Genomic DNA, 19,194 nt, shown 5'->3' with positions numbered 1-19,194 from the left:
TGCATAATATATTTTAAGACTTACCTGTAATAATTCTTAATGGCCTAAATTGTAGGCTTCAGCAAAATGAACAAGCTGACAGTTTAATATCACTGTATGTGCTAACAGAGACATACAATTTTATGGGATTTTAATAATAATACTGTTAAGCACAGATCAATATGAGTTAAGAAGAACGTCTGCATTAAATCACACAGCATTTCTTTCCTCATTTCAGATATTTTTTTTCTAAGGATGTACCATGACAGCAGCCTTCACAACTGTATGGTTAAAACCTACACTCCATGTACCAAGAAGAAAACTTCATTTATTTAAAAGAATGGTGAAAAAACTCTACTTTAAACAGAGATTTTATGCAGAAAGCCAGTGAATGGGGTGGTTCCCAGAGCAAACACCACCTTTAGAATGACACTGATAATGCTGAAAGTATTAGGGTTACAATAAGCAACACAAACCCTCTGGATAAACAGACACACGAATAATCACAGGTTTGATCTGTATCAAAAACATTCTGCTACTGCTGGGTACAGTAATCTCACTGGCGGCCAAATGCCTATTCCACATCTTTACTGTGCTTTATTTCAGTACAGATTTTAAAATCTGGATCCACCAAAGTGTTTCAGTGATGCTTCCAGCTACTTGTAAGAGCTTTGTCTCTCCACTCTCAAAATGATGCACAGCCATACTCTTGTACCCAAAAGTCTCACTCTCCATATGTTTAAAAAAGCCAAGAGGCTTCAAGCCCCTCTGTGACAAGGCCTGAGTAAACATCAGACAATGGACATGCTAGTGGAGGGGTAGACAGGAACAAGACAAAAAATACTGGTCAGAAAACCAAATGGTGGGCTTGGTGTACAGCTGCCTTCTAACTGGTTTGTTGCTGGAGTTTCCTCCCAGCACATGGAGAAACAGGAGAAAAGCAGGGCAGCACTCAGTTGGACAATCTACCAAGTAAACACTGGAGACGAGGCTACTGGCCAAGTGGGGGCAAGGAACAGGTTGGTGAACATTTTACACTACAGACAAATGGGCCATGTTGGATGCCACAGAAAAGGACAACTTGCTGAAAGGATCAGAAGTCATACAAGCATTGAGTTAAACGCCAACAGTGACCTTCACAAAAGCATTTAAGGTACAGGTCTTCAGGACAAGTCTGAAAGTGACACAACAAAGTCACCACAGTAGCTAATATGATCACAATGTAAAGGAAAAAAAGTGAAATTTGAATTAATAGAATGAATGGCATCTTTATTTCTTGCTAGCAGTTACATTTCCCCTTTTATAAGATTTTTCATTTTAAAGTCTTTGGTGTGGAAAAAGGTCAATTTTTAAAACACACTAAATTACTAAAAGTAATGATATTTTGAAACCAAATTTTTATGCCCAAAAGTCAAAAACACGCTGTCTTGGAAGAGGAAGCTCTCTCTTACTGCTGAAAATTGTATTTCTCAATGCAGGATCACAGCCTCTCATCAGTCAATGAATAAGTGACCATCACCCCAATTCTTAGTCCAGCGCTGTGCTGGAACACACATGAGGAAGGAAATAAGGAAAGAGGGAAAGATGCTTCTCTGGAAGTTCATGGCTGATTTTGCCAAAAGTAATATAGGACTAAACAGCAGTCCCAGGTGAAATAGCTAGAAATATCCTGGCCACAGAAGTAAAATGCATATGCCATCTCTTACATTCATTAAACACAGTAGTTAAAGGTTAAAAGGAGCAAACAAATAGAGAGACTTTTTTGGAGGGAGATTTTGATAAAACCTGACCCTGAATATGAAGGGAACAGGTCAATAAGCAGTAAAAGCGGGAAATCAAAACCAGAAAAATCAGTACCTCTTCCAAAACCATGCACTAGAGAAATCTGAAATTGGGAAGTCCCTATGTCTTGCAAAAATCTATTGGATAGGCCATACTACCTCACAGATCCAGCTCTCTTAAAAAATAAAATCCAAGAGAAAACAGAGAGAACTGGAGGGCGAGCAAAGTCATAATAGAGATCTCAGGAGGAAGCATGTCCTGTATTCAAAAAAACTCTACCAAATCCTATTCACAAACCCACATGGCAGTCCACCCTCCTGCCCCAGACCCACATCCTGTTACTTACTAAAAGCAAGCCACAGCACCCTACCTCTTCTACCCACTGGAATGAAGTCAAACAGCACAAGACTCAAAAATATATTCTTGAAACATCAACACACAGGCTGAAGATTCAGGAAATGGGTGTCAGACTAAGAAAAGGATGAGTCAAAATATACTAAAGAAAAAAAGCAACACCAGCAAGAGAACAGAAAAACAACTCAACATCATGGAAACTATTGAGAAAATAAAACCCCTTCAAGTCATAGCTAGAGCTGATAACACAAACTGCAGCTCCAGTTGCCAGAACTTCCCATTATAAGCCCCATATCTCTCTTAATTAAAATCTCTGCCATGCTGTGGACTCATTGTGGAAGTTTCTGTATGAAGCGTGGCTAATGTGGTCTTTGGCTGATGAGTTGTGGAAGGTCTGCTGCTGTTTTATTTTAAAGTTCTTACCTCAAATACATTCAGTGATTTACAAAATAGGGTAAAGGGAGAATGTTTTGTTTGCCTATACTAAAAATACTACCATTCATTAAAAAATTTCCATGCTGTTATGCTTTGTGTTGGACTCAATATTCCCCCTGAATATACTCCACCTCAGGAACATGCCTGCCTCCCCTTAGTTTCACATAATATGCCCAAAGTATGAATAGTAAAAAACAAAACAAAATTAAAATTTGTATATGCTAATATGCTAATTTGTATATGCCCAAAATACTGAGTCTGTGTGAGACTGAGTACATACTGCTCAGTATATACATACTGTACAGTACACAATAACAAGGATATTCAAATCCAGAGAGAAAAATTCTTCCAGAAATTAATTTCCACAGCTCCATGAGGGAGCTATGATGCTTGCCATCAGAGAATAGAAGTGAGCCTCCATGTGTGATTTCAGGGCATAAGAAAGCTAAACAACTTACACCAAAATGGGTAAAGGTGACTAAGAGAGAAGAAAGCTGTGGGAAAGAAGATACCAGAACCCAGCAGCAGCAGATTACAAGAACAAACCACATCAGGAGCAGGTGACTAAATCACAAAAAGATACACATAAACACAGAGGAGATCACACAGACAAGCATTAGAATATGTTCTCTTCCAGAACTTGAAAATAGCACCAAAAATCCCTCTGTTCTCATTCATGTTTCTGTGCTATGAAGTCTCACAATCCATTTACAATGATTAGAACAGATGTTAAAAACCTACTGCTGCAAGCACTTGTGCCACCTGCAGAGGTAAAGGCCTCTAAATGATTTTAAAATGTTCTCTGCTGATAATGTGCATGACCGGCCAGTTCCACGGGTGTAACTCCTGAACCATCAGGAACAAAGACTGCCACCAAAAATACCTGTTTCAAGAAGTCTAAAGCAACAGTTTCAATCAGCCAAACAGACAGGAGAAATTCTAAACCAACATTAGTTCCACACCTCCTGTATGCACACACTGCAGTCAGGACTTTACTTACCTGAACAAATCCCTCCCCTCCACTCAAAGGAACCTGACTGAATTAGTGCAGTGACAAAAAAAACCTGGGTCCACGAATGAGCAATAGGGCTTACTGCTGGCACTGAAAGATTTTAATTGCTGATGTTCATGAGAAAAATAATTTTCAAGCATTTCAGCAAGAAGTGATGTATAAGAACAGAATCATGTATGTCTTGTGTATCCAAAACTTTCAGCAGTGCTCAAAATGCAGGATGGGACAATAGCCTTATTTGCTGTGGCTGAAACTTCTTCACTTTCTGCAAAGTTGCTAGAGACAGTTTTGTTCTCACTCATAAAGCTTGCACTGTTAAAATACTGGGGTTTGGTTTTTTTCTTTTCCAGTTTAGCTCAATTCTTCCTAATGCTCACTTCAGTGGTGGTTAACACTCCACTTTCTCACTGCAGACTTTGTTTCCACAAAACACCTTATCTTCAGTATCCCAAGCTCACAGAAATGTGGGAATGCTGTCCTGACAGGCTGCAGTGGAACTAATGAATGACAGAATTGCTGTCTCCTGGTGCTGTCCTCCATAGCCCCACAGGCTTGCACATTCCAGAAGCAAGCAAATCCACATGCAGATTTTACACAAACACTTCCAAAACACTTAAAGACAAATACAAAAAGATAACGTAAAGACATTGTTCTCCCAACTCCACATAGGAAAAACCCAACATACGGTCTGGCAAGAAAATGAGACATAGTCTACAGTTGTGAAATATGATTAACTACTACTTTATGACTAGGAATACATGAACAACAGGTTCAAAGTGCTGAAGATCCCCTACTTTATGAGAGGCTACATTGCCTCTTCAGGATGCTTTAGCAAAAAACCATCTAGACCTGCCAAGCTACAGAAGTTCATGAGGAAACCCTCTTTCATAATCAAATATTAACATCAGCCTTCTGCAGGTTTACAGCTGCTGTATGTTACAAGGACTTTGCACGCTATGTCCTTATCCAATATCACACTTTCTTCCTGGCTTCTTTTATGAGGAAAACAATGGACAGGTGTAAAGTTAATGCATAAAGAGTCAAGTACCTTAGATTTTTTGGTCCTCTTGTCATCATCTTCTTCTTCAGAGTGGTGGTGCTTTTTCTTTTTCTGTTTTTTAGCCAAGTGTGACTGACTTGTGTGAGACTCTTCTACATCCTCATCCAGCACAAGGTCATACTTAGCACTGATGGTGCTGGTTAAGGACAGATCTGTTTCCCAATATCACTAAGGAGCAGAACACAACAGCCCAGGAAGCAAACCAATTCCTGTTTATCTAACAAGCATTTACCAAGACTCAACACATATTTCAGTCAGAACACAGTTGTACACTCTGAAACAAAAAAATCAGCTGTGCTAAAATCACTGAAGTCTGTCCTGTTAAGCAATACAGCCAGGCTGCATTCTCCTTTCTTATCTACCTGGGGATATCTGAACAACCTATGGTGTTTTCTCTCATGCTTATCACAAGCAAAGTATAATCTTAGAGAATGATTACTATTAATACTAGAATGGTCTCATTTCGGATGCAGAAGGTCCTCTCTGAAACTACTTAGGAACTCTGTTATGCCATATGTCATTCCAGGGCTGTGGACTAGGAATATTATTTACCTGCACGCAACATGGAAGTGAAACAGCACATTTTGATTTGACTAAATTCATCAAAGTGAAAACCACAAAATATTAAATGCCATCTCAAACACCAAATGGTAATATGATCTAGAAGGCAAACACCCATTTGGCAGGCTTTAAAAATAAGAAGGCTTTTTCCAGGCTGTTTTCATAAATTCTACTTAATTCAAAAAGTACCTTCGAAAAGAAAAGGATACTCTTGCTTTGGTTTAACCTTTTCCTTCAGAGCAAATTTTGAAGGTTTGTCACGGTCCTTCTCATAGTCCTTGAAATCTTCTTTGGTATACCGCCCACCTGTCCACAAAAAACTATGTTCATTTCACTCTAACCACAGACACAACCAACACCCACAACTATCATTAAATTCTGATGATGATTTAGGGGCTCTTTATAACCACAGAGAGCTCCAGAGCAGGATACAGTTCCAGAAACACTGACATCTGCGTAACAGAGTAGAAGAGAGCAGGACAAGTTGGGAGGTTCTGTCCTTCTCTTGCTTGCAGATTCCATTAAACAACACCCAGCTTTCTGTCATTTCTCATTCATGTCCAGTGGAGACAACACATAAAGAGGATCACAAAGCAGGACTCAGCAACTGGCGTAGTCTCACTTTTATTACAAGTCCTATATCACACTACTTAAAATTGTATTACCCTGAAAGCCCACAGACTGTTCTCATTATTAAATGATTTTGTGCTCTGATCTGCACGGAGGGAAACCTCTGAGACAGCTACAGCTCAAGAATTCAAGTGAAGACTACTACTAAAAATGTTCACGTCCAGATTTAAAGAGGGACACGATGGATTTCAGCTTCCATTCACTGAAGCACCAATGCACGGATCAACGAACTACGGCAACGTGCTGCCCTCTCACGGCCACGCTCAGAACTGCAACACTCGGGGCCAGGCCAGAAACCGCCGCCGAGGGTGGAAGGTCATTTTTTGGGTAACATGTAAGCACGAGATGACAATTTAGTTAGCTTTCCAATATTTTGGACAATTTAGACCCCAGGTAAAGTTTCCCACGCAGCCAGTCAGTACAGGATGCACTACAGCACCTGGTATAGACAGAATACAGAGTCATCTCAGCTCTGTGCAGGACAAGTTCCAGTATCTCTGTGCTCATGGCCACAACCCTACCTGGAGAAACTGCACACCAACAACTGAGGGCTGACTGCATTTTCAGTCAGAAAATTCAGACACACAAGATCGTCACCAGTGCAATGCACAGACATCTCTCCAAGTCCAGTGTTCTGCTCATGCCCCCAGTATTCAAATAACCACTGCATCCACCTCTTCCACCACCCTTTTCCTCCCAAAACACCCTCAAACACCTGAAACTGGGTTTTTGTAACATACAATCTGTCAAGCAGTATGTTTGACCTACAGCAGGTGAAGAGCAGAAATCCCTGGCCTGATTACTGACTTTTTCTTGTATGCACCTGACTGTCATACAGTGAATAAATAAACTAGAAAATAACAATGTATTGGCATATTATTTTGCTAGTAAGTAATACATATCAAAAAAATCATGTCCAAAATTTGAGATGAAAAAATGAGTGACAAAATGACACTGGCCAAAAAGGTAATCAGTGGCAATGCAATGTTCATGTAACAGTAGGAAGCCCTTCAACTTTTTTTAATGAAACAAATGAAGGGAAGAACTAACAACTGTGTTGGCTCTATTTATTACAGTACCAGGAACATTTTATGCCTGAAGAGGAAATGATTTAAACTCCTAACTCTTTATATAATGCTTAGTTTAGAAGTCATGGCTTGTTAAGTTATGAGGATCAAAGAATTGCAAATATACCTACCTTTTCCCTTCCATTTAATCTTTGCAACAGACTGGCTAAAATCCACATGTATCCGTCTGTCATCTATCAGCACATTGTCCATTTTGAAGTAGGCTTTCTCACAGTCTTCCTCCTGATATTAACCAGGGAAATCTTGAGTCATGATTATTTCATAGGAATATTCACAAAAAAGGTCAAACACAAATTCAAATGCTTAGTGGCATACATTTCTTTCTGAAATTGCCTAAAGCACCATAGTTCTTGAATTGTACTATTTCAAAAGAAATAGTTATGCTTTCTCTGAACATCAGCATTTCAATTCCCAATTCTTCAGCTCATTTCAGTATTTTAAAAAATTGCCCATCCAGCTACATATTTGGCACATGTAATACACTCAGGGAAAAAGGAAAACAGAACAACTGATAAAATTTTAACTACATAAATAGGCTAAAGAAAAGTGAGACCATTTTCCAGTGTTGTCCTCACAGATGAGAGATACCAGCACACATAAAGCTACCCACCCCAAAGCTATCCTTCTTGGTTCCTACACTTCCTTAGGCTTTCCTTAAAACCACTCCGGGATAGGCTACTTGTCTAGCTAGATCTGCCTTTGCATCCCCACTGTTGTGGTCTCTACCCACCCCAAGAGAACTATTGCCATCCACCTCACAGTAAGAGCAGTGTGTTGATACAGTGGGCATCATTTACAATCCCAGAAGAGAAAACCACTGAAAACATGGATCCATCTTATTCCATACACCCTCCTTTCTTTATGCTGCATGCTCCTAGCATTCCTTTCTTCAACGCTTCCAAGACTTAATGCACTCTGGAGGAAAAAAGGGCCTGATCCCCTCCCATGGTTTCAAGACAGTCTAAGTGCATTTTTGTACTGGCTGCTCAACAGAGACAGACTTACATGCTTGACTCATTTAGGACCTACAACTTCTATAACTAAGTTATAGCTTCTCTCAGTAAGAGAAAATATTTGCTATTCCACACTTGAAGATGACAGTGTTTTTCCTAAACAGAAGTATACCAAAAAGGGGCTTTTACAAGCAGGATCTACATACAGTTCATACCTAAAACCCATACCTTTTCAAACTCAATGAAAGCATAACAAAGAGATTCACCAGTCTTCCAGTCTCGGATCACTTCACAACTGAAAAAATGATAGGAAATTAAAATGTCAACACTGTTGGAGCAAAAAATGGAGGGTAGAAAAGCACTGCTTAAAAGGATGAATAAGTTAAAAAAATAACCCAAAAAACCCCAACCCACAAAACCTAAACACCTTGAAGGTATTAAAACACCTGATTCTGAGACCCCCTAATGCAAGAAGAAATGCATGATTGCATTTGTGCTTTTTTAAAGCAAAAAACATTGATTTGAGCAACTACATTGAACTCTCATGTGGTTACCATGAGGCACAAAACTAGAGAATTTCTAATGAAACAAAACATATTTTCCAACATTACTGATTGTTTTTAATTTTTTGCATTTCACTAATGCAAGACCAGAAATTCCACATTCTCATTTCTCTGTCATTTTAAGCAAATTTTAAACAAACATCCTGTGACAAACTTTCTCTTCTTAGCAAGCATCTCTTCAGCAGCCCAACTTTTTATCATGCAGGTCACTGGGCAAAAATAAGAAGCCTGAAAGTATTGAGTAAGTAGTGCAAAATGGGAAGAATATAGTATTGTATCAGTATTGCACAACTCTTGTACTGGATGTAAGAATTCTGACTACAGGATGCTGGAGGAAGGCACACAGGCAGCAAGGGCAGGATATGTGGCATTAAGGCGAGAATAATGTGAGACATGTAGAGAGGAAGTGACAAATCAGGATCTGGAATCAAAAGATGATCAAGGCTGAAAGAAAAAAAATCTGGGATGGAAAAGGAAAAAAAGCAAACCGTAAGGCTATTCAGACAAGCTGCAGGAATTCTTTGCAGCAGAAGGTAGAATGATTTTGTGCAAGAACTCTCCTTCATGGATTATTCAGAGAACCTATCTGAAAGTGGAAGGACTGCAGAAGAGTGACAACTCTGACAGAGGTATAAAAAACTAGAAATCCTTATGGCATAGAGAAATCATGCTGGAGTAGTAGGAGTGGCACACAGCGCCAATTTCCTCCCCGCCTCCCCCAGTGTAGTTTAGGATCTGGAAGCCTGCAGACCTGTGTGCCAGTACTGCACAAACTGCTAGAAACTCTAAGCAGAACAATACACAGGGCCTACTCCAGACCAGCTGAATAAACTTAACTGAAATGCTCTAACAGAGTCAATATGCTCATGTGTGATGATGATGATTATGATCCATCCATGAAGTCTTTTGAAATCCCTCTGCAAATTCTAATAAACTCCTGCACTAAAGGCTTTGGGGAAAGTAAGCAGAAAGGGCATAAGGAATATCTCTGCATCCATAAACATGCAACAAGATAACCATGGGTGGAACCTTAACTGCATATTGTAAAAAAAACCAAAAAAACCCCAATGAAAAAAACAACTTTATCATTCACTAGAAAAGGAGTTAAGAGTAAAACAGAACAAAACTGCTCCACTATAAATCTGTAATTTCCTCAAAACTGCACGCAGTTTGGGTTCTGTCACCTTGAGATGAAAACAAAAGAACAGGAAAAGGACAAGAAAAGTGAAACAAGCTAATTAAGTCTATACTATGAAGAAGCATGAATATGTAGCTTAGTGCTCTTGGCAAGGAAAAAAATTAACTTTGGGGTGTAGGATAGAGGAGTGTAGGAAATAAGATTTTATTGCCCATCCAGTATTTTGATAGTAGTACTAGAAGGAATCAGCTGAAACTACTAGAAGCCAAGATCAAAACTGAGAAGGGCAGCAGGAATGAGGAACACCTTACAAGAAGTGTATCAGATGCCACAGATGTTTGGTGCTTTACCCCACACCACACATACTCCCACAGGAAAGAAAAACCCAGAGACTCTATCCAGCTCATTGAGAATGTGACATAAAATCTGCTGAAAGGAGTGAGAGGATGGGGGCAAAGAGGAGTGTTACATGCCTTCTTGGTTCCTACACTTCTTTAGGCTTTCCTTAAACCACTCCAGGACAGGCTACTTGTCTAGCTAGATCTGCCTTTGCATCCCCACTGTTGTGGTCTCTATCCAAACAGAGCATAACTCTCCTGAGACACCAGACTACTCCTTTACAGCCAAACCTAAACAGACTGGGAGGAATCAAGTTCAGTTTCAACAAAGAAGGTTTTCTCTTTTATCATAATTACCTTTTAATGGGACCAAATCGTGAAAATATTATCTCCAGGTCTTCACCTGTGGTCACAGGATTCAGTTTACAAACAAAAAGCACATTTTCTGGTGGCTTGATGTCTGCATCTGGCAAGTCTCCCACCTGGGATATACAGAAAGAAGACATTCATCACTTTGGCCTAAAGCTCTCTGTAGATAGCACAGCACACTGGGAACACATTTTTTGTGTCATCTCACATTCCTATCACAAAATCGAAACTTTATTAAATATTTCTGCTACTCAGTGTCACAAAAAAAAAGTTTTCTATAGCAACTAAAATTTATTATTTATTTGCAATTCCACTGCTGGAATTCACGAAAGTTCACAAATACGTTCTACTTTGCTTTTTCTGGTCTTAGCATAAAAAAGTTCCAAAAGGTGGAAGTGTACCCTGTTTGTCCCTACAAATCTTCTGCAACATTGTGGCCAGATCTGGCTTGATCTTGGAATAAGTCTCTGCTGCAAACTATTCACACAAATTTGAATTTGGTAGTTGTAAGGAAGTTAGATGGATTCACTCATCTTTCAATAGTGCGTACTTTTTATTTACTTTTTTTTCTTAAAAAAAAAAAAAAAGGACTTCAAAGCCTATTTACAATTTTTGTTACTATGGAGTTACCACTGTATGCATTGGGAGGAGTTTGTCACAAATTAGCTCAGCTCTCTCCCACACATGCTAAAACTCTTCAATGAGTGCAGGTATTCCAGTGGCATACCATGTCTGTTACATTTTTTAATTGGATTAATTTCTAGCAAGTTTTTAGAAGGCCTCCACTGGACCACTCTGACAATGAAGTATCACTGGTTTTATCAGAAAACCACAACATGAACGCTCATGATCAATTCTTTCATTGTACAACAGATATTTAACAGCAGATTCTGAAACATGACATGATCCTCAGATAGGAAATTTCAAGATAAACAGTACACATCCTCCTAGACTTAATAACACGCACACATAGAGAGGAATATGATCTAAAAGGTAAATACAGAAAGATGTTCACCATTTCCAAAAGAATGGCACGAGTTTTTGCTTCTTTTTCTGCCTGAACTTCTTCTATTTCCTCTGCAGTCCGTCCTTTCATGTCATCAATTTCTTCATCTGCTCCTATTCTGCCACTCTGAAAAATGAAGGAAAAGGATATTTATTACCAAGCCATCACCAAAAACTCTCTCACTTTCCAACCATTACTGGGACAACCTCTTCCCTCACCCCTCAAGACACAAAAAATGCTTAAGCACTGTATATCTGCAGAACTGGGCTTTCACTCTGTTCTTCCCACTTTGATTAGAAGAAAAAAAGAGAAGATGTTATCTTCATATTTCAGGCACTGTGAACTATTTCTGAACTTCTGTGACTAGTCTGAATCATATTCAGTTAGGTATTCTAAATTATTTTATATATACCCACCCACTCAACAGCTCACCACAAATATCAATTCATCCAGGTAACTCCTGCCACAAATGAAGGTAAGGAACACTGCAAATATTTGTTATGTCTAGCAAGACATTAAATAGAGCATAGCACAATAATAATTTTGGTTTTATACATCTATACCTAGGCAGGACTTGAGGTTTATTTTTTTCTCCTCACCAGCATCTCTGGAATGCTGCCTTTCTTACAGACATTTCTATGCTAAAAGGGTGCTTTCTATGCCTATCCTCAGACAGGCTTTCTATGCCTATCCTCAGACAGGCTTTCTATGCCTATCCTCAGACAGGCTAGGAGGAAAAAAATTCAGTACAAGTCTTCACATCTCTATGCTGCTTGCAGTGAACTACTAAATACCTTATTCTTAACATATCTGAAGGTACATCAGAGATCAACCACTGTGCACACATACCATGAAACCCTAATTTCAATCTTGCAATTGTATCTATTAAGCTTAAAAAGAAACAATATTTTCTCTAGTTAATTAATTCATTACTAGAAACAACTGTTTCCATACAAGGGGATAATCTCACATATAACTTCTGTGACTGCATACCATTAGTAAATTATTAATAACTGCAAATATTTTTTTTATAAAATTCCTTCTGTTTGAACAAATAGCCCATAGCAGTATGTGTGCCTGCACATATAACTCAAGAATGACCAAGATTACTTCCACTGAAACACAACCTATTCACATTTAAAAGGAAAACAACAGTAACCATTTTAATATTGATAATGTTAGCTATACTTTGTCTTCTACCAGAGTACACAGAAAACCAGTAATACTAGTGTTGAATATTCTGAATGTTCTGCTTATCTACACTGTAAATAGAAACCTAAAATACAGCTTTAAAACACAACTCCACTGGAGCCACAGGGGAGAGCACCCAAGTCATGATTTAACCTTCTCTTGAAAGGTTAAGGAACTGTATTTGACTAAACACAGCAGTGGCCCCAAATAACTGACAAGCATTTGACACATCAAGCTGGCACAGTAGAAGAACACCTCCTGCATGAAAAAATGTGTAGCTCTTTTAGGACACAGATTTGAGACACAAAACCTTGAAGACTGATTTGTTATTTTGGCCAAATCTGTGCTGGACACTAATTGAGATAAACTTTTTAAATTATTTCTTCCAACTTTTCCCTGTTGCGAACACTCACGTCGAGCTGCTCCTTTGTAGGTTCTGGTGAGCGATCGGGAACACACAACCCAGGTGGGTCATCAAAGGGATCATCTAAAATTACTGTATGATTTATCCTTAGAGAAAACAAAATCAAGATCAGCACTGGTTACATGCAAGTAAAACTTAGTTTACCCAACTAACACCAGACCAGCCCCACTAAATCTCAGTTGCATCCCAAACAGCCAAATATCCTGTGTGCTTGTGAATTCTAGCACTGATGCTTTTGGAAGGGCAACATGGCTAAATATTTTTGTACATATTTGTTTATTTAGTGCTTGTTGATTTTGCCACTAATACTAGGGGAAAAAAAGGATTTAAGATAGCACGTACAGGTCACCTGACATCATGATATTCATCTAGTTTCCAAAAGAAGTAAACTCATTCAATAGTAAGGTATTCCTCAAAAAGTAAAGTTAAAAGCAGTCACACCTGATATCTTGATATGGGATAAAATCCTTATCTACAAAGGTTTCATTAATTGTCTTCAACACATCCATGCCTTCTGTCACTTCTCCAAATACTGTATGTACACCATCAAGGTAATCCAGGTTTTCTCCTGTGGTAATGAGGAACTACAAAAGAAGATACAGAACTAGGAACAGTAAATAGAAAAATTCAGGTTGCATTTTTTTTTTACCTTAACACACTCTCAAAAAATTCAGTGGGAGGGGATAAAAAAAAACCTCTTCCCATTTTTTGTAGCAGATTGCTCTGGGAACATGGTGAGCCAATAATGTACAGCTCATAGCCACTACCTGAGGAAATCTCCCTCTGCAGGAGCCTGTGGGTGCAGCCCACAGGACCCTTCTGTGAATTGGTAATCGGGCACAAGGGCACTGGAGGAGCAGAGAGATCTCTGCTGGGGGGGTTTGGTGAGCAAGACCAGCAGAGGTTGTGACTGGCATCACAGCTGATGAAAGGGAGAGGACAGAAAGAGCAAGGCTACCCCTTGTGAGCTGAGCTCAAATCACCTGTTCACCAAGCAGCATTCGGCAGGTACTTTTTCATAAATTTGGCAAAAACACCCTACTACTATCTTTACCTAACTCCCATAGTACTACCTTTACCTACTATCTTTACCTGTTCTATCCAGACTTTTTTCCTTTCTTCCCACAAACCCCTGTCTCCTGAAAAACAGCATGCAGCAGCACTGAGAGAAGTACTAACACACACTGACTTAGATCAACTGAACTGGCACTGTCTTATCACAAATCTGATCTTCACCTTAAGGTAAAACTGAAACTGAAAATTGATACCAACTGAGAATTTAGTAACAAATTCTAGAGGGCACTTGGTAATGGAGGAGGGAGGAAGAGGCAGATATTCACAAATAACAGGACACAACTGCTGCACCCACACCTTACAGTCTGACTGGTAACATCCCACTCCTCACTCTCTCTACAACACAGTTAAGACTGGTTAGTATTTGGTAAAGGTTACACTGAACTACACTATACTTGTAAGGCAACTCCATGTAGTTCCTTTCTGGAATTTTTCCTTCCCAAGGAAGAAGCTGCAATAATGTTCCTGGGATCAGCATTCATTCCCACATGCCTGCATATACAACAGGCTGCATCTTAAGTATAAATACTCTTGTCATCTCTTTTTCCTAAATACCCCAACCATGCCATTTTATATATACAATGCAGGGAAGCACCATAATTACCTCTATATATTATAAGCTCTAGCTCGAATAAAATCCTGCCTTTTTAAAAATTGTTCTTTGATTATCAAAAATCCCTCTTTTTAAAAATTAAAATATATGGATATTACAAGTAAGGCATTTTAATTCACAGAAGTGACAGTGCACCTATAATAATAATAATTCAGAAATAACAGTGTTCTATGAGCTTTAAAAACAAAAAAACCTTACAAAGTAAGTAAAAAGAATTACCTACAGCAAAATCTTTGTGCACATGAACAGCAAAGAGAACAAGACCACTTTCAAAAACTGTTTTTACACCAGCACTGGGGTAAAACTGTAAACTTACACTATTAATGCCCTTTCAAGTAACCATACAGGAGAAACTGTGATATTATTTCAATTTCCAAACTAACACAAAGTCATAACCAGAAAATATCAACATTATTTCAAAACTCAGTTTCCTTAATTTTCACTTCATTTAACTAGAGAATTTTTTTTTCCTGACTATTTTATACATTAGCAAAATCACATCAAAGTATTAACATAGTGCTGACCTGTGATCCATGCTGATCACTGCCATTGTTCACCATGGACACAGTTCCCTTCTTCTTGTGCTTGATTCTCGGCACCTTTTCTGCCTCAAAAAATCTGGCTTGATCACCATACAGTTGACTAAAAAACATATATAACAAATAAGTTACAAGAAAAATGAATTTTTAAAAGTGAGCTAACCAAACATTGTAAAACTCTAAATGACATCTCAAAAAATTTTTACATTTCATATTTACATTAGGCCTTCAAATAAACCTGTATTTTATTAATGTATTTATGGACCTGTACACTTCCACAATTTATAGTACAAAGAACAACAAATTTTTCTCTGGACATTTCACAGAGTTTTTTTGGGGGCTGGGAAAGGTATACTTATATATTTTTAAGTAGAGCACGTAGCATTTTTCTGAGGCATGAAGGAACTATACATTTTAAGTAGATTCTGCAAAAATAAGTTATTCCACACTGTAGAAATGCAGTGTTTATTTACATCAAAAATTTATCTCCCAAGAGAAACAGAAAAGCAATACATCTATGTGCAAAATCAGTTCATCACACCGACAGGACTACATACAGTAATTTGGGATATACAGGATATAGCTAATTGTTGCATTCTTTTTTATTTTTTATGTCTAACCCTGCTATCACTTATTTTGTCTCATTCCATAAACTGACGGATGCATGATGAATGACCATATTTGCCCAAAAGTAAGGATTGTGCTGTGTTCAAACTCATTCTGCTAAGCAGGTGCTAGCCTCTATGAAGATATGATTCAAATTAAACTTTGCCTGCAAGAACACAAACTCCAGTCCCATGGACTGGGGTTTTGTACCTGCTGTAAACAGGTACAAAAGATGAACTGACCTTCTCCATGCTATTGCCAGACAGGATCTGACACTCTCTCATCACACTGTACTTCCCTATTTGCCATACCAGTAAATCTTAGGAGACTTGTATCATATCAAAAAAAACTTAATTTACTTGTGTGCAGAGACAGGCAAGCCTGGCGAGGTTACCCACCTAGACTTGCATCTGCTTATCACAGGTACACTGCTTCCAGCACCACTGGAGTGGTGATTCATGGATCCATGAGCTCCACGTTTTGTATTTATGAGGCTCTGACACACTGACTTACAAAAGCCGACACTAGTCTAGAAACACTGTCTCTGTTCCAGCTGAACTCTTTTATTGCTGTAAATTGTGTTCCCCAACATCTCCCCGGTAATTAGTTCTGCTCTGTAACTTTAATTTTACTTTTAATAACTATTTCAAACAAATCATACACAACACATGCACTTTGACTCCATCCTAGTTGTTTGAATGACTTCTTCAACTCGTCTCCATGACCACTGAAAACTTCCTGAACAAATAAGAAAAGCAATTTCCTTATAAACATCCAACATGACTAAAACAAACTCAAGTATGGAGATCACTTTCTTATACAAAGAGGAAATCAAGCATAGCCTCTATACTCCACTCATGCTTAATTTAGTACATTTTGTTATAAGAATAAATGTATTAACAATGCTAATTGATTCTGTCTTCAACAGAGCATTTAGTGATGATACTTTTCTTACCAAACATAGTTATTTGCCAGCTTTTAAACAAACAGAAACGTATGTACAAGTTGTTACCTGTAACTTCACTTCTAAGGTCAGAGACAGAACAATGTCCAAGAAAAAAACAATGAATGGCCAAAGGCAGCAGAGAAATTTAAAAGGTATCTAAGTATGAAAACCAAAGAAGCTTATATATCAACATCTTTATTTCCCACCAGTAATTCTGCCCCAAGAAAGCTGAAGACAATCTAACCAGAAGACAATCTAACCAGAAGACAATCTAACCTACTCCCTCACACAAATTCTCTGTTGAGATATATATATAGATATATACATATGTATGTATCATTTGTATACATAAACACTTACCAAAATATGGATTCCCCTCCACGACCAGTTCCCATGGGGTCGCCAGTTTGTATAATAAAATCCCTCTGTCACAAAGGAGAATCACATAAGATATTGCTTTCATGTTTGTGAATTTAAACCAATCAAAAAAAAGGAATTGAGAATACTCACCTGTACATTATAAATAAGACAATAATTGTAGTATTTGACTTTGCAGAGCTTCAGGAAATTCAGACAAGCTGCAAGAAATTATAGCAACATTTACAAAGGAAACTCCAGATAGAATAAGAATAGATAGAACAGAGCCCTAGTTTAACGTGCAGAAGAGTGGTTTTGGAGCAGACTGTACCGACGCTATCAGGGTAGAGCCTATAAACGCTGAGAGAAATGCTCGAAAGAGGTGTAACAGTTCCTCCCTTACTACAAACCATCTCCACAGCGATTCAAAAAACCCTAAACACGGCTGGTTATACAGAAACACACTTCCCCCCTCCGTTTCTTTTCAAACGCTTGAGAAAGAAGCTCACGGTACCCTTCTATTTAGCAGATATTACAGATACTACGTTTGCGGCCGCGAGCAGGCCTCTGCGCCGAGCGAGGCCGCCACCCGCCCGCGCAAGGGGAAAGCCGGTGCCGGGGGGGTCAGGGGCGAGCCCGGTGCCGGCGGGACCCAGGGAAAGCCGGTGCCGGCGGGCTCGGCTCGTACCGCGGGGCCGCTCCTCCGTGTACAGGTCGATGACCAGGTCGCCCACCGTGGTCTCCAGCAGCACCGCCATGGCAGCGCATGGAACAGCCCGGCCCGCTCCCGGCTGGCGCCCTCTGGCGGCGCGGAGGATCCCGCGGAGGATCCGTCAGGGGCGGGGCGGGACGGGACGGGACGGGGCGGGGCGGGCCGTCCCCGCAGTCCTGAGGGCGCCCGCGGTGCAAAATGTGGAACGTGTAAAAGTTAAGGCAGGCTGTTCTTTGATATGTAAGATCCTGGTATACTTTCAGACAGAACAATCCGGTTGGAAAAGACCTCCCTCTAAGATCGAGTCTAAGCTGAGGGATAACTGGCACACGCAGTCGCTCCTTAAACACCTCCAGAGATGGGGAATCCACCATCTCCCTGGGCACTCCTTAGCCCAGCCCATGCTCTTGTAAGCTACTGACTCATTCTGGACTGTTGTGCCCAAGCACAAGAAGCTGGATTTACAATCATGAAAACCTGGCAGACCCAAGCTGAGAGACATCAAACATCAGACTTTAGCACTGAGAGACATAATTCTGCCATCTTCCTCACACAGCTGGTGACCATGAAGCATCTAGTTAGTGACTGTAAAAATCAATGAGGAGCAGGCATCAGCTAAGGACTGCAATATGTGGAATCATCTGAAAAGGAAGATATTTGAATGTAATATCTGTTCAGTTATGGAAGTTGCATAGAAATAATGAGATTAAGTTAATTGTGGTTCACTGTGTTAAAAACGCCAATCACTTGTTTTCAAAATTTTAAAAGTTTAATAGTAATAAAATGGTTATAAAAATAGTAATACAATTAGAGTAATAATAATTTGGACAAACTGAATTAGGACAATATGAGACAATAAAGACAAAGAGTTACGGACGTCCGGGCACCTTTTTCTGGGCAGCACGAGCCCGAAAAAGGACCCCAAGGATTAACTCTTAAAAACAATAGCCTGTTGCATATTCATACACTTCATACATGATGCATAAATTCCATTCAAATACAGGATTCTGTCTGGTCATCGTCAACTTCTTCCTCCAAATCCTAACAGCGCCTTCGAGGCGGGAAGAAGTTCGTTTATTCTGATAAGAGGGCCATAAATTCTTCTTCTCTGGAAGATTTAGGCGTCCTGTGGCTGCTATCTCGCTGTGAGTCCTTTCTTTTTAAAAAAAGTATCCTACATAGCATCGTTTCTATTTTAAGAATTTTTATAACCTAAAACTATATTTAACACAGTACTTAAGAGAATTAATACAGCATTACTTTCTAACACAACACATATAATATTCATTTTAATATTTGCGAAAAGCCAATCATAAAATACATGCATTTTTCACAACTGAATAGAGCTTCCCAAGCATCTGCTTTACTTAGTGCCCTTCTAGGTTGCTGTAAGGCCCCAAAAATCTTGCTCAAGGAGTGCAGGCAGTCCACTCAGTCTCTTGGGCCACATGTTGGTAAGAGCCA

General features: G+C 39.2%; 1 protein-coding gene across 3 annotated transcripts in view; it reads right to left on the bottom strand.

Annotated features, from left to right (window-relative positions):
• Window positions 1–19,194, bottom strand: part of PPIL4 (peptidylprolyl isomerase like 4) — a 39,802-nt gene that overhangs the window by 711 nt on the left and 19,897 nt on the right. The window contains exons 1-12 of one of the 3 annotated variants that reach the window (XM_036380715.2): window positions 17,707–17,798; window positions 17,172–17,239; window positions 17,022–17,086; window positions 15,095–15,212; window positions 13,325–13,467; window positions 12,873–12,969; window positions 11,278–11,394; window positions 10,251–10,375; window positions 8,083–8,149; window positions 7,012–7,123; window positions 5,393–5,489; window positions 4,611–4,749 (exon numbers count right to left, since the gene is read on the bottom strand). In XM_036380715.2, coding sequence (XP_036236608.1) covers window positions 4,611–4,749; window positions 5,393–5,489; window positions 7,012–7,123; window positions 8,083–8,149; window positions 10,251–10,375; window positions 11,278–11,394; window positions 12,873–12,969; window positions 13,325–13,467; window positions 15,095–15,212; window positions 17,022–17,086; window positions 17,172–17,239; window positions 17,707–17,776 — 1,218 coding nt within the window. In that variant the 5' untranslated portion in view covers window positions 17,777–17,798. Of the gene's footprint in view, window positions 1–4,610; window positions 4,775–5,392; window positions 5,490–7,011; window positions 7,124–8,082; window positions 8,150–10,250; window positions 10,376–11,277; window positions 11,395–12,872; window positions 12,970–13,324; window positions 13,468–15,094; window positions 15,213–17,021; window positions 17,087–17,171; window positions 17,240–17,706; window positions 17,799–19,194 lie in introns of those variants that run through there. The other 2 variants (XM_036380717.2, XM_036380716.2) reach the window with 2 other exon arrangements.

Source organism: Molothrus ater, chromosome 3, assembly GCF_012460135.2.
Source record: "Molothrus ater isolate BHLD 08-10-18 breed brown headed cowbird chromosome 3, BPBGC_Mater_1.1, whole genome shotgun sequence".
Taxonomy (NCBI): domain Eukaryota; kingdom Metazoa; phylum Chordata; class Aves; order Passeriformes; family Icteridae; genus Molothrus; species Molothrus ater.
The sequence above is the reverse complement of the archived record's forward strand: the minus strand, read 5'-3'. Positions and strand labels throughout refer to the sequence as shown.